Raw genomic sequence first — 13,899 nt, forward strand, 5'->3', positions numbered from 1 at the left:
TTTCCTTAGATAGAAAACTTTGAATCAATTTGACTGTATGATCTGGTTGAACTGTAAAGTGCCTTGAGATGACATGTGTTGTGAATTGGCACAATAGGGCCAATTCTGCTTTACTTCAATCCTCAAAAAATCACCAGAATGTAGAAAATAAAGTATATTGTGAGAAAAATGTTCAACAGATCACTTATTGTTATTCAGTAACATTTACTGTTCTATTAAAATTCCACATTTTGCCGCTTTGTTTTAGTTAAATCCTCTAAAAACCTCCAACCTATAGCTGCACCTATCCTCATTAACACATTTGTTTTGGATTGCCTTCAACTCTTCTAGTTAAACAGTTCATCATTAGCTCAACTTTTTTAGTCCAAATGTTTTTAATGTTCTTTTTTGTTTTTGCATTTTTTATTTTATTTATTTATTTTTTCCTACTTGCTTTGATTCTTTTTTATTTTTCTATATTTTTATCATGTAAACCACTTTGCATTGTCTTTGTACTGAATGGTGCTATACCAATAAATTTGCCTTGTCCAAACTATTGCAAAATCTGGGCCAAAGCAATTTATTTATTTTATTAATTTATTCTTTGAAACACTATAAAATAACTAACAGTAGTTTCTAGTGATTTTCTTCACACTTCCTGAGAAATGACTAATTGTTGCATTAGAAGCGGAAACGCAGCGTCACGTGACCCAGTCCTCTTTCCCGCCTGTATTGCCTTTGATCAGTTATTGCTCCGCAGGATAAGCAGCGGAGTGATACATCTGTTGCGGAAAACTTGAGACTCTGCATTGATATCCTGCGTGTGGTGGAGGGGAAGAGACATTAATTTAAAAGATTCCGGTTCTGTTAGCCTTGGCTGCTGCAGCTGACGGATCCCCACTGTGGAAGCGAGCGTCTCTGGTTGCTGTAACTGCAGCAGCACAGTTTGTCTGCATCTTTGGTCGAGAGGTCTGGAGTCAGACAGGTAACTCCATAGAACACTGGGGAAACGGTTCAGGTCACAGTCTGCACTAGAACTATTTATCTTTTTTTGGGGGAAAAGTGTTTTTAGGCACTTGTGTATATAGAAGAATGATGGGAATAATTGGCATTCAATTTTTTTTTTACTATATTGTAAATTAAATATGTAGTCTCCTAAACCTGTTGGGCCTCTATTGTGCAAATTGCAAACATTTATTCATATTTAATTCCTTATAAGGTCCAGAATGATCTGACAGTACTGAGGACAAAACTGAGGAATGCATGTTTTTGTAGCATTTTGAGGCTGTGCAAAGTCTGTTTGCATGTTAGATGTTTCCCTGCTTTGACGCAGCTGATTCAAACGATGGGACTGAAGTCTGTTAATCAGCCATCAGTGGAAGCCAGGTGTGCTGCTCTAGTAGAAACACATAAGGACACTAAAGTCTAACAGCCATAAAGGCACAGAAAGTCAAGACTAAGGCTTCCTGTGAAGTTCAAACCTGTTTTTGTTTTGACACAGACACATCTTAATAATTCAGTATATTCCAGCTTTGGATAAAAATTGAGTTTTTCCTGTATTTGTTTCTTGCTTCACCCCAAAAAGAATATACATGCTGTAACTCTTTAAGTTGTTTTAGATCTTGATGATTAAAGAACCAGCAAAACTATTGGACATCTTTTCTTTCTGACCCTTTCCCTTTCTTGAATTCTGATGGCAGTTTGAACTATTGTTTGGTGCTTCCCAGGCTTTTATTGTATCTTTTGTTGTTATCCTGGTAAGTTTCTAAATGACAAATTGGAATCAATGAGGATTAAAATTTCCAGAAACTTGGTGAATTGTTATTTATTGATCTCACAGTGGATATATTTACTCGTTACATCAGCTCAAGTAGTCAAAGAAGAAGAATGTGCCAAAGCAAGAAAAAGTTGCATGGGATATATACAGTATATACAGTGTCCATAAAAAAAAAAAAAAAAAATATATATATATATATATATATATATATATATACACACACACACACACAGAGGAATTGACAAATTTAAAGAACATGATTAAATGCAGCTACTACGAGATGTTTAGTGATTTAAATCATATTGCTTTATGTAACTGGTGTCCTGAAGCAGCTCATTTAAGTGTGTGAAATCTTAAAGAGCATTATTTGTGATTGTGTGGCTGATTGCTGTAGTAAAGAAGTCACCTTTATCATTATCACCCAATGTCATGATTGGGAAGGTTTTGAGTGCATATTGCCCCAGCCCTAGTGCTGCCATATTCTTACAAGTTTGCACCACCACCAACCAGTAAAGAGTTTGGATTTAATTTCTTTCTACTATCCGTCCTTTCCTTCTGTCCCTCTCAACCTTCCTTCCTTCATCCATCTTTCCTTCCTCATACCTCCATCTTCTCTGCCTGATATTCTTACTTTTCCAATCATCTCATCAATTTTTCCATCTTTAATACCAGTCTGCTTTCTATCGCCACGCCTCTTAATTAACTTTGATTTATTTTGTACAAATTGAAATGCAGAATGACAATTAGATCCGTTTAGATTGCTCAGCATAAATCAGGAAAATGTTTGTACCTAAGAGATCTTTAAACAGTTGACAAGCCCACATAAGAATCCAGTCATGTTGCACTGGTAAGGGAGTGTGAGGGTTCAGCTGTAATTTTTTTGTGTAATGACATTAAAGGACCAGCAGGTGTCAGTGTAGGATTACTAGGAGAGTTTTCCCTGCAGACACAGGGGATATTGCTTCTTGTACTTAGCACTTGTTTTACATTCAAAAAATATAAAACAATTGTTGAACATTGAACTCCTCATCAATTACTCTTATAGGTTCATTTTTGTTGCAGAACTGCAGCATTTGATTGAAAAGTAAGGATGTGAAACAGACGGGCATGTATTTTTTTATTTTAATTCAAGTTTGTGGAAAAAATGAAATATAGGGGCAGTTTTGCAGATACCTTTTTTAAACAGACTTATCCTCTATTTTAACTAGATTTAAACTGGAGTAAACTCTGTCTATATTTGTGGCGAAAATCAGTAACTTTTTCTTGTGTAATAAAAAAATGTGGTTACTATTAAATAGTGTTTTAGGTTGGGTTGATTATGAAAATTGTTTATCTTAAAACCTAAGAGAATTTACCTTCACACCTGATAGGTGGTTAATTAAGTACCTTTTGAGGGGCGATAAAAGTCGTTACTTAGCCATCGACCCGCTGGGTCTGTTTAACCCCACCACCCACCTTCCTCTGTGTGAACAAACATCCTAACACAAATTAGGACTCGCTGCTTTATGTCAATGAAGAGGCCAACAAAGATGCTACACACAGTGATATGTCATTAGTGAGCAGGTGGGGAGGGAGAACACAGAGCCCTCGCCTCCTCAGCGAAGTAATGAAGAGCTTTCCATGGATACCAGGCTGCTGGTCATTGTCTCCAGGGTTGGGGGGGTACAGCGGAGATCAAAGTTGGCCGTCCTCGACTGCTCTGTGAGTGAAGGGTTAAATGCTGGGGCTGCAGCAGGGAAGTGCCTCATTAAACTTGGCCAAATCTGCTTTAAGATGCAACTCGGCTGCAGCCCTCAGACCCAAGGTGGATGTTTGAACAATTGAAGACGCAACAAAAACCTCTGTAATAATTTGCAGAAGGTGGAGTCCATGAGAAACATTTAGAGTCCCCTAAATAAGGAGGGGGAAAAAGTTCAAGGCGGGGCAATCATTGCATTTGCAATAAAATCACAATTTAATAATACAGAAATTTCAGATTGCAGCAGAACTTAATTTTGGTCATATTACAGCTGACTAAGACTCCAAGTTTCTCACTCCACCCCCATAAGTGGCAGTAATACACTTTATGTGGGTTTGCTGCGACACAGAGGGGAAAAGAGAGCTGAAGGTAGCCTGAAGATGCAGGCATGCAAATAGAAAGGAGCACTTTTTCACACAAAGGTTACAGTCAAGTCCTGCAGCAATAGACTCTAAACAAGCAAGCTTTCATGGTCATTAAAAATACCCTGAAACCTGTACATGCTTGTGGTCACCAATCGCTATTGGTTGAAAAATAATCGCAATTCTGGTTTTTGGTTTAAAAAAATTAAAAAAATCCTTCAGCCCAAATTAGGATTTCATAAAGTGAACACTCATCTCTCCCTGCATTCATCCAAATCTGGGATGACATTTCTTTTAAATTAAGAAAAACCCCTTGTTTTTAGGTGTTGACCAACACTTTCTTTTTTAAACTTGGTTTTGACATAAAAAAACAAAAAAAACAGTTTGTTGATTTAAATTCTTTTTACCGCAAAAATGGAAAGGATTATGCAATGTTTTAACTTGTGTCTAAAAATGTGCCCCGCATTGTTGAATTGCATCCCCAACAAAGTGATTTGGTGTATTTATTATAATCTCTACAAACAAAGGCTGGAAATCTGCATCGACAAAAGTCTGATCAGTGCTTAGCATTGAGGAAATATTTGTAAAAGTTGCTTTGGACTAGGGCTGAAACAATTATTTGAATTACCGGTAATTGATTATTGAAATAATCGTCAACTAATTTATTAATTGATCAATCGTTAACTAGACTATAGAGACTCTAAAACATGCCTTTAGCTGATAGAGCTACCAACTTAAAGTAGCAATTATATCAAAGGTGTAAGAAAAAAAAAAAAGTCTTCAGGAATAGAATTCAAAGGAATCTTTGGCTATTCGATTATTAATCGAAAAAATAATAGATCAGTTTGCAAAATAATGTTAGCTGCAGCCCTACTTTGGACACATGAGTATTTGAAGACTTTTTCTTCTTTAACATTAACTCGTCTACTTCCCCTGCACAGCTTTTAGCCTTTGGTCTCAGCCTCCAGCATTTTGAAAGGATTATCGGTCAGCATGACATTTTTAGTGAGGAGGGAATGGAGGGCTCCTGAAGGTGATCACTGAGGTGTCCCCAGCGTTGTGAGACGTTCTTAATTAGATAACTGTATCCCTTCGTATAAGCAGCCGCTATCCTGGTGGTCCGGTTATGGGACACACAGATTTTTGATCCGGGAGATCTGCAAGAGAAAGTAGTGTGAAAGGGCAAGCGAGAAGGGGGGTGGCTTCTAAATCCTTTCAATGCCCTTTGTCATTTATACGAGGATTTATTAGTCATTAAAGAATAATGATAAAAGCATCTGAAGCACATTTAGAGCTATATCTGATAAACGGGCTTATTCCAAACGCACAGATCTATTAGTGTGAAAGGACCACTTTGTTCTCCTGCATGTTTTGTAAGTAAAATAAATTCTTCCACAGTGGTTATACTTTGAGAAAATGTTGAGATGCTGTTTGACGTCATCTCGCAGCATCTGTGAGAAACCTTAATAACTGGGTCTGTGATTTATTGCCTGTACTCAGCAGTGTCTCTTTAAAAGGAGACCAGACAAAAGCAGAGACCCCCACCCTCCTACTGTTTTTAATAGTTCTGTAGGATGTGGGGTGGGGGGTGCTCTCTGCTGTTTTGGCTTCAGTCCTAAAGGTGTACAAAGATTTAGGGCCTTAAATGAAAGAAGTAAATAGGGATGGTTGTCCAAGATTTATTAGCTTTAAGCTCAGTAAATAACTTTCTAATAAACTAAGAATCTTTCCCAACAGAAATGCTTTTTGTATTATACCACCAGAGTGATTTCAGATCCTATAGCTTTTCAGATTTTATATTACAGACCTGTTTTAAAAAGCTTTATTGTCCATGAATGAAGTTTGTTGAAGCATCTTTAGCAGCAATGCCATCCTCACGCTTTCATAGGTATATCTGGAGACGCTGTAGATCTACTCAGTCTTTAATCCACACAACTGGAAAATAATCTCTGCCTTGGTTTCATAGCTGTTTCCTTCTCAATACTTTTGGAGCAGATTATTTTTCTGGATAATATTTACATTTACCTGCATTCATGCACACTAGTTATCCAACTCCCTGCACCAAAATGACCCCACAGCACTATGCTGCCAGCACTATGCTCCTCAGTATGCATCATGATGAACGGCGCCTGGTTTTTCTCCTTGTTTTTTTGTTTGATACAAATCAGTTTTCCCTTATCTGACCCCCTCAAAGGGGGGATTTTTTAAAAATTAAATTTGGATGCCGACACCTTAAACACCTCATTTGCCAAATAACCTTTTTTTTTCTTTTTTTTTTTTTTTTTAAACCTCCCCCCTCTAAAACTAGATGGCCAGGTTTGAAGGGTCTACAGTCATTTCCATGCATTGCTTTGTTTTTGCCAATTCTGGACCCTATAAATCAGATGCAGTAAACGTGAGCTTGGTTTTGAGTCTCGTAGGAAACGGTTTGAATACTTTTGACATGTTAGGAAATAGTGTTTACCATGCCATTGGCTATTTGAGCACAACAATCTGTTTAGGATGAGTTATTAGTGTGAAAAATCAAAAAACTTCAGGTGATGCCATAGAAGTGTTGGTTTGTTTTGTGATCTTTAAAAGTTAGAGGACAGCTTGTCTCCTTTAAGGTGGACATAGTAGGAAGTTGGTTCCATGACACCTTCATGCTTTATTATTCTTTTTTTTTTGTGACCCTTTTTGGCTCCTGGTTCTCCATCTCAGACTGTTTGCTTAATTATTCCAACTTGGCACTTTCTATAAAGGCCTGGAATAGTTTTCTCCCTCCTCCCTTAGCTCCCTCCTTATTGAAGCCTGCCTACATATCATTTATCTCCTCTTCTCCCACCACCCTTCACTAGTTCCTTCACTGGGGGGTGTTGGGGTGCCTCTTTTTTTTCTCCCCTTCACCCAGCTGCGTTTGTTGACTCTTATCTACTTTTCTCTTTCTCCTTATCCAACTCCTGTTCTTCACTAGCACCCCCCACCCCTTCACCTCCAACCCAACGCTCAACACTCCGCTTTCCCTGAACAGTAAAGCTGCCACAGCTGTGGACTGTATTAGCATAGCTGCTATGGAGAGAACAAGACGGGGGTAAATATATTGCAGCCATTAGCTTTTGTTCAGCTGTTGACAGTTTTAAAACATTTCAGCTTCCCTCTGTGTAAAGAGACTGAGGAGAAAAGGATGTCAGTGTAACAGCTTTTTAAATATATGACATGGACGATGAGGGAGAGAAAAACAAATTCCTATAACTGCCTCTAAATGGTCTGTTATATTTAATTGAAAAGTCTGGAAAAGACGAAGATGTATTTCAGACGTTGCGTTTAGGGCTGAAACAATCGGATTAATCGATTATTGAAATAATTGTCAACTAATTATTGATTAATCGATCACTGGAATATAGAGACTCCAAAACGTGCCTTTAGCTGACAGAGCAACCCACTTATATCAAATTTGAAAAAATTAAATATGTTAACATTTTGCATTTAAGATGAGAACTTTTTCATCTGTCAATATGTTCAATCCAGAACTCAAGTGAAAACATTTTAATTTCACCTAGTTTAATTTAGTAAAAAAATCTTCTTTAAGGTACCTTTGGTTATGTGATTACCCATCAATTAATCGGAAAAAATAATCAACAGATTAATCAAATTGTAAAATAATCGTTAGTTGCAGCCCTAGTTGTTTTTTTTTTTTATGTTTTAGAAAAGCAGAAAGACTAAAAAAAAAAACATCCAAACCCACAGCCACCCCTCATGGTCCCACCAATCATTCTGCACACATGCCGTGCCTTCTCTTGTCTATAGTTGAAAAATAATTATGATACTAAAAAAGGAAAATACACAAGATGGTATGGGTAATATTAATAAAAGTGGATACAAAAGATTGAGATAATTAGTCAAATTTAAAAGACATGGAGACTGCAATAAATTCAGCAATATAAACACTGACTCTATTAAAACAAATGCAAAAAGTGGAAGAACCAGAGACTAAGCAGCAAATATAACAAGATTCATCCAGAGGGGACTTTCCAGTCAAAAACATATCTTCCCTTATTTAGCATTTCCCAGAGGAGGGCACTTAAATAAAATAGAAAAAGCAGACCATTTTCTCTCAAACAAAGAGGCACCCCCCTTCATCCGTGCAGTCGGTCTTTCTTGGGGTAAAGCTTTATAGTTTCTTGGTACAAATGTGTTACAGTTGAGGGGATTATTGCTTATCCACTGCTTTAAAATACATCTCTCAGCCAGGAATAAAAGTTTTTCCAAGTTTAAAATCCGTCCTACCTAGAGATAATGTCTTTGAAGGTAAACCTAGTATGAAAGGTCAGGATCTTTCGTAACTTCTGCTCTTTCTGCTCAATTCTTGGGCTATATTGCTCCAAAACCGTGCAATCAAACTACATTTGTAAAAACAGTGAATGTACAGTATGTACCAACAGATGAGACTTGCATTTAGAGCAGAGAGGAGAGACCTGCTTATCCTTCTTATTAAGAATAAATTGTGTTATTTGGGATCTGTGCAGGATTTTATACTGGGTTTCTCTCATTTGGTTGCAAATGAAGGTGTTTTTAATAGAGGGTATTGCTTCATGCCAGCCATCTTTAATAAATTGGTCCCTGAGATCATGCTCCCACTTCTGTGTGACCTTCCTTATATCTAAAAGATCTAAGGAGAAGAGCAGCGAATAGGAATGAGGGTAATATTCAATCATTTGTACTCAACCATAAAGATGTTCGACACTTTCTCTAAGAGAGACGGGGCCACTGTGGAGGTATTTAACCTTTGTCGTAAAAAAAAATACGGAGTTGAAGGTACCCAAAAAAAAAAATAATTCTAATGCAATGTTGTTATTTTTTTGAAGTTGTTGGAATTATTTAAGTGTAATACCTTGGTATATGTCCCAAATAAGCCTGATGCTTTTTATACTATCATCAAACATACTATTATTAATTCCAGGGGTGAATTCCTCATTCCTAGTCACATGGGTGATTGCAAAAGATAGTGTTTCTCCAAATTGCTTTGCCATGTCTCGCCAGACTCTGATAGTGTTGTAGATAATAGTTACACTTAAACTCTGGTGACCTCTCCTAGTTTTTGTTTAATCCTTGGGTTTCTTGGTTAGTTTTATTTCCCATAAAAAGCACCCCTGGTTTGAAACTATTGTTCAGCCGTGTCTCTATCATGGATCAAACCATTATAATAAAATGGGGTTTTCATCTGCTTAATGTGCCTGCTTTTTTCTTTCTTAATTTCCATAGAAGTACTGGTGACTCTGTGCTTATGTGTTGAGCAGTATTTCTCACAGATTAAGCCATCAACAGTTATTGCTTTTTCATAGAAGGTACTCCTGGCTCTACTGTCTTTGTGTTGGTAAACAAAAAACAAAAAAACTGAAAAATCAATTAACAAAGCTACTGCTGCAGTTAAATGTATTGATTCTTTCTCCCTTATAGAAAGTATTTCTGACTCGGTCCTTTTGTGTGAAGCAGTTTTTTTCCTCACCTAGACAAAGTTGATGTATAAAAAGAGCTGATATTACCTATTTTTTCTATCCTAAAGTAACTTTTCCTTATTTGTTTAACTGTGTCTCTTTCCCAGATTAGACAATACTTGATTATATTGGATTTAATGGGTTTAGTTTGGTTTTATTGAGTGAAATGTATTTGAATTTGTCTTGTAAAGTGCCCTGAGATGACAGTTGTTTATTATTGCTTTAAAAATAAGCTGAACAACTAGAACTACCCATTAATCTTGGATAATTTATCTCCCAGGTGTTGGAATGAACAGGTCGAGGTCCAGCAGGGATAAAAAAGTTTCCCAGCCTCCAGTGACCAGGATAACTCGCAGCTCCAGCTCTCAGGGCAGACACTCACTCCCTGCAGAGCTTCAGGAGTCGGGGCAGTGCCTTTTTAAAAAGCAACGAAGACAAAGTAACCCCACTCTGGCTCAGGACCTCAGCCCGAAGAGTGTGAGCGAACAGGACACTAAAAGGTGAAGATGGATACATTAAGGGTAGAATTAATAAAAAAGGGGAAAGAATATTGTATAGAATTAAAGATTTAGTCTTACGCATGACACACAGCAAAAGTAAGAGCTACCTAACTGGATGTTATCAGTGGTTCTGCAAACTAACGTAAGATTTATTTGTATTTTTTTGTCCATTTCTGCAGTAAAGGACAGGCGTCCATAGCTTCCAGTTTTCCCGTTCAGGCATGTCCGTTTGGCGAGTCCACACCTGATCAGCTGGTTTCGTCCTCATTCCCTGTGAAGTCCGCCTCCCAGGACGGTCTTGCCTCTGTTGCCCGGCTCGTGAAACTGGGGCGCTGTCGGAACGTACTGGTGGTAGCAGGAGCAGGAATCAGCACGCCCAGTGGCATCCCAGACTTCAGGTCCGAATCTATCATTTCTAAACTATTTCAGCCTTAAACCCTGTCAGTGTTGTCGGTCTTAGGCTGATCTTCCAGAGAAAACAAAATGTGTTGTTTTCAGGACTCCAGGAACGGGTCTCTATGCCAACTTGGAGAAGTATAACATCCCATATCCTGAGGCCATTTTCAACATTGACTACTTCTCCAACGACCCCCAACCTTTCTTCTCCTTGGCTAAGGCTCTGTATCCCGGCTGCCATCGTCCAAACTACATACACTACTTCATCCGCATGCTCCACCTCAAAGGTCTGCTGCTCCGACTATACACCCAGAACATCGATGGGCTGGAGAAATGTGAGTTATAACTTACAGACCGTTAAAACAAAAGAACATCTAAATGGTTACTACAGGGATCCTACACTGTCTCAGTCCACATTTGTGGTCCTGTTGTCTTAAACGTCTAGAATCCTCCAATATATGCAGATATCCTGGTATGAAGCTTCAAGTACAAGTAAAGTAAGACAGGTTCCCAAACTGATCGGCCATTAGATCGATCGCTTTGGTCAGACTTAGGACTGGCAGGTCCGGCTTTTTAAAGGTCTTTAATTGGTGATTGGCCAGAAAACTGTACCTGATGCACCCCTATAAATAAGACATGTATTTAATGAATAAATGTACAATATTTATATGCATGCATTTATTAAAGCCGTTATTAAGTAAACCGTTTTAAAGCCAAAATATATGCAGCTATACAAATACAATCTTACTCATTTTTTATTAATTTAAGCATAAAAACATTCTGCAGGATTAAAAAAAATGTTTCACTTTGCTGTCAATCAATATGCTTTGTATATTATTTTGACTGCGTTTTATAACTAAACACTTATAGTTTCAGTGCAGGATTTTAATTAGACTTTCAGAACCTTTTGCTGCCATTTTCCTTGATTTTCTGCGTATTTCTCAGGATGGGTTAATTTATTTAAATCCCCTCCACAGTGTGTGGTATCCCTGATGACAAGCTCGTGGAGGCCCACGGTTCTTTTGCCACAGCTTCCTGCCACCTGTGCTATACTCCATATCCTGCTGAGGAGGCTAAAGTACGTAGAGTCTACATCACCCCAACACTTAGTCGATTATTTGCATCCTATAAATCATGTTTTGGTTTTACAGGTTGCTATAATGAATGACAACATTCCCACCTGCTCATTCTGCGCTGCTACTGTCAAACCGGATGTTGTTTTCTTTGGAGAAAACCTCCCGCAGAAATATTTCCTCCACACTAAAGACTTTCCAAAAGCAGACCTCCTGATCATTATGGGGACCTCTTTAAAGGTTGAGCTACAATGCTTTTGTTTATTAAACCAGAATAAGGCATCTAGTGTTTTATCTAAAACAAAAATGTCTATTTTTCCAGATTGAACCTTTTGCCAGTCTTGTGAATACAGTGCGTTCTAAAGTGCCCCGTCTGCTCCTGAACCGGCATGCTGTGGGCCCCTTTGAGAGGGTCCCACTGGGAAGAGGAGACCACATGGAGCTGGGTGATCTGGCAGACTCTGTCAGAAGGTTTGCAGAGGTTCTCGGCTGGAACAGTGAAATCGAAGAGCTGATGAGGACGCAGGAAATAATGGTAAGTTTTACAATGAGTTCCCCCTGTTCAGGTGCATCATGGACAGATTTTTATTAAGACCAGCTGAAGGCTGCTACTAAAGCCACCTTTCACGAAGCAGGTTTACTGAAAATTCTTTCTTATTTTTTTTTTCTGAAATTCAGTTACTGCAGCCAAAATGTAATTTAGAAAAAATATTCTAGTTCAGTCTAGGAGTGATTTTGATCAAGAGGAATCTTATTTTAGTGATCTACAAATGGAACAACAGAGAGGAGAGTGCTTTTAATAAATCCAAAAATGGCCTTCATATAACCTACGCATTAACTTGCGTGATAATCTTTTCCTTCGCCATCTTCCTCTCCTTTGTAGCACTGTTTCTTTTAAACACATAAAAAAATTTTCCATCATTAAAATCTCTAGTTCCAGTGTGGTGAAATGGGCACTTCCTGTTGCCAGTTATGGTGATTTGTCGAATCGGGGCTCCACTTATAATGGCTTTTCATACTTGTTACAAACGTGTTAAACTTCTGTGTGGACCTACTTAGAGTTGAAGTAATTCATAGCAGCCGTTGTAAAACCGAAAACTCAGTTCCCAACTTTAGGCTTGATCAATTTAGAGTTTCTACATTTAAAACCTTTCTAGTACCTGGGGCTTTCCCTAGAGAAGTTAGTGGAAGTCCTGTGTGTCTCATTTTAAGGTCTCCATTTTTTTTCAATTAAGTTCTTTCCTCAGACTTTTCCTTCAGTGGTAACCAGCACTGCAACCCAGAACCGTCCATCAGAGATTGAAGGAATGTCAGGAAAATCCAGGCCAAGACCAGGAGCTCGAGGAAGCTGCAGTGAGGATGATGACTCTGAGACAGACAGCAGAAGCTCTGCTTCATCCAGAGATGGCAAATAACGCTGGAGTTCCTAAGACTTTAAAGGAATTTATTTCAGCTTAGCCCAACATCTGTTTCTAAGCAGGTTTTTGCGCTTTAAAATCAATGTGAAGTACTGGTTTTGTTAATATGTTGATATAAAAGGTTGGATCTAGTCTCTTTCTAGAACACTAGTTAATATTTTTCTAAAAATGTTTTTATCTTTTAAGCCAATAAAATTATCTCTAATGCTTTGTTTAATATTTAATAAAGATTCTCTTTGGAAAAACAGAGTCTTGGGTGTAATGAAAACAGTCAGTCTTGGTCTTCACTTTATTAACTTTTCAGTGGAAAAGCTTCACAGAATGAAGTAGTGCTGCCTATCGTACACAAAGTGCAAAAAGAACAAACTATTCCTGTTCATGCAAATTCTGGAGGCATGCCAGGATAAATGCGCTGGAAAATAAAAGCATAACTTAAAGCAGAGCATAAAGGTCTAAACAGTTGCAATACAAAACTTACAAAAAACATAAGAAAATATAACAGTCTGAAAGCATTTCTGTTGTGGTAAAACTTACTGTACCAACAACTTTTACTATAAATTTCTAAGCATATTTGGGCTTACAGATGCACAAAATGTTTAAAATTGTGCATTTGAAGGGGCAAAAATAAAATCTGGTTTATAATTTGCAATAGTTAATAGATTACAATTGTTTTTTTTGTTATAAGTCCACAAAAGTTGTGATTTCCTAAATTTAGCAACTGTATATTAGCTTTTCTTCTATAAACACCTTACAAAGTGAATGTCTTGGCTAGCGAATCCTGAATTCAGGAAGATTTACTCTGTGTGCAACATTCATTAAGTTTTATCTGAGCTGCCTGATTTTAGAACCCTTCAGTTCTGGACGGGCAGCGAGACTTCAGCCTAAAGCAGGCGGTTAGCTGTCCAGTGTTAAACTATGGTTCAACTGAATTGAACAAGAACTTAGTAAAGCAAAAAATACAAAGGAACCAAACTGACAAAGGAATGATTTTTAAGACCTGAAACCTTGGCATATGTGTTCACAAAAAGTAAAAGGTACTCTATGTTCCTAAAGAAGCAACAATTAACCAAAAAGGCCACAGATGATTTAGGTAACCAGCAATCTGAGTCCAAGAACGGGAAGAACCTTCCAGTTCCAGATCAATTCACCGCTTCCATTTTTCACACATGCGCTGCATTTCCT

General features: G+C 37.8%; 1 protein-coding gene across 2 annotated transcripts; it reads left to right on the top strand.

The window, feature by feature from the left end:
• Positions 1 to 718: 718 nt before the first annotated feature.
• On the top strand, positions 719 to 13,149 carry LOC107104162 (NAD-dependent protein deacetylase sirtuin-3-like). Of its 2 annotated transcripts, none has more exons than XM_015404099.1 (8): positions 719 to 964; positions 9,611 to 9,830; positions 10,010 to 10,228; positions 10,329 to 10,561; positions 11,204 to 11,304; positions 11,378 to 11,539; positions 11,622 to 11,834; positions 12,535 to 13,149. In XM_015404099.1, the coding sequence occupies exons 2-8, from the start codon at positions 9,619 to 9,621 to the stop codon at positions 12,712 to 12,714; spliced, it is 1,320 nt and encodes a 439-aa protein (XP_015259585.1). In that variant the 5' UTR covers positions 719 to 964; positions 9,611 to 9,618; the 3' UTR covers positions 12,715 to 13,149. The 2 variants fall into 2 exon arrangements, with proteins under 2 accessions (XP_015259585.1, XP_015259595.1); XM_015404109.1 differs by having other exon boundaries at positions 12,547 to 13,149.
• Positions 13,150 to 13,899: the final 750 nt, after the last annotated feature.

This window comes from Cyprinodon variegatus, unplaced genomic scaffold, assembly GCF_000732505.1.
Source record: "Cyprinodon variegatus isolate N-32 unplaced genomic scaffold, C_variegatus-1.0 Scaffold35, whole genome shotgun sequence".
NCBI classification, from domain to species: domain Eukaryota; kingdom Metazoa; phylum Chordata; class Actinopteri; order Cyprinodontiformes; family Cyprinodontidae; genus Cyprinodon; species Cyprinodon variegatus.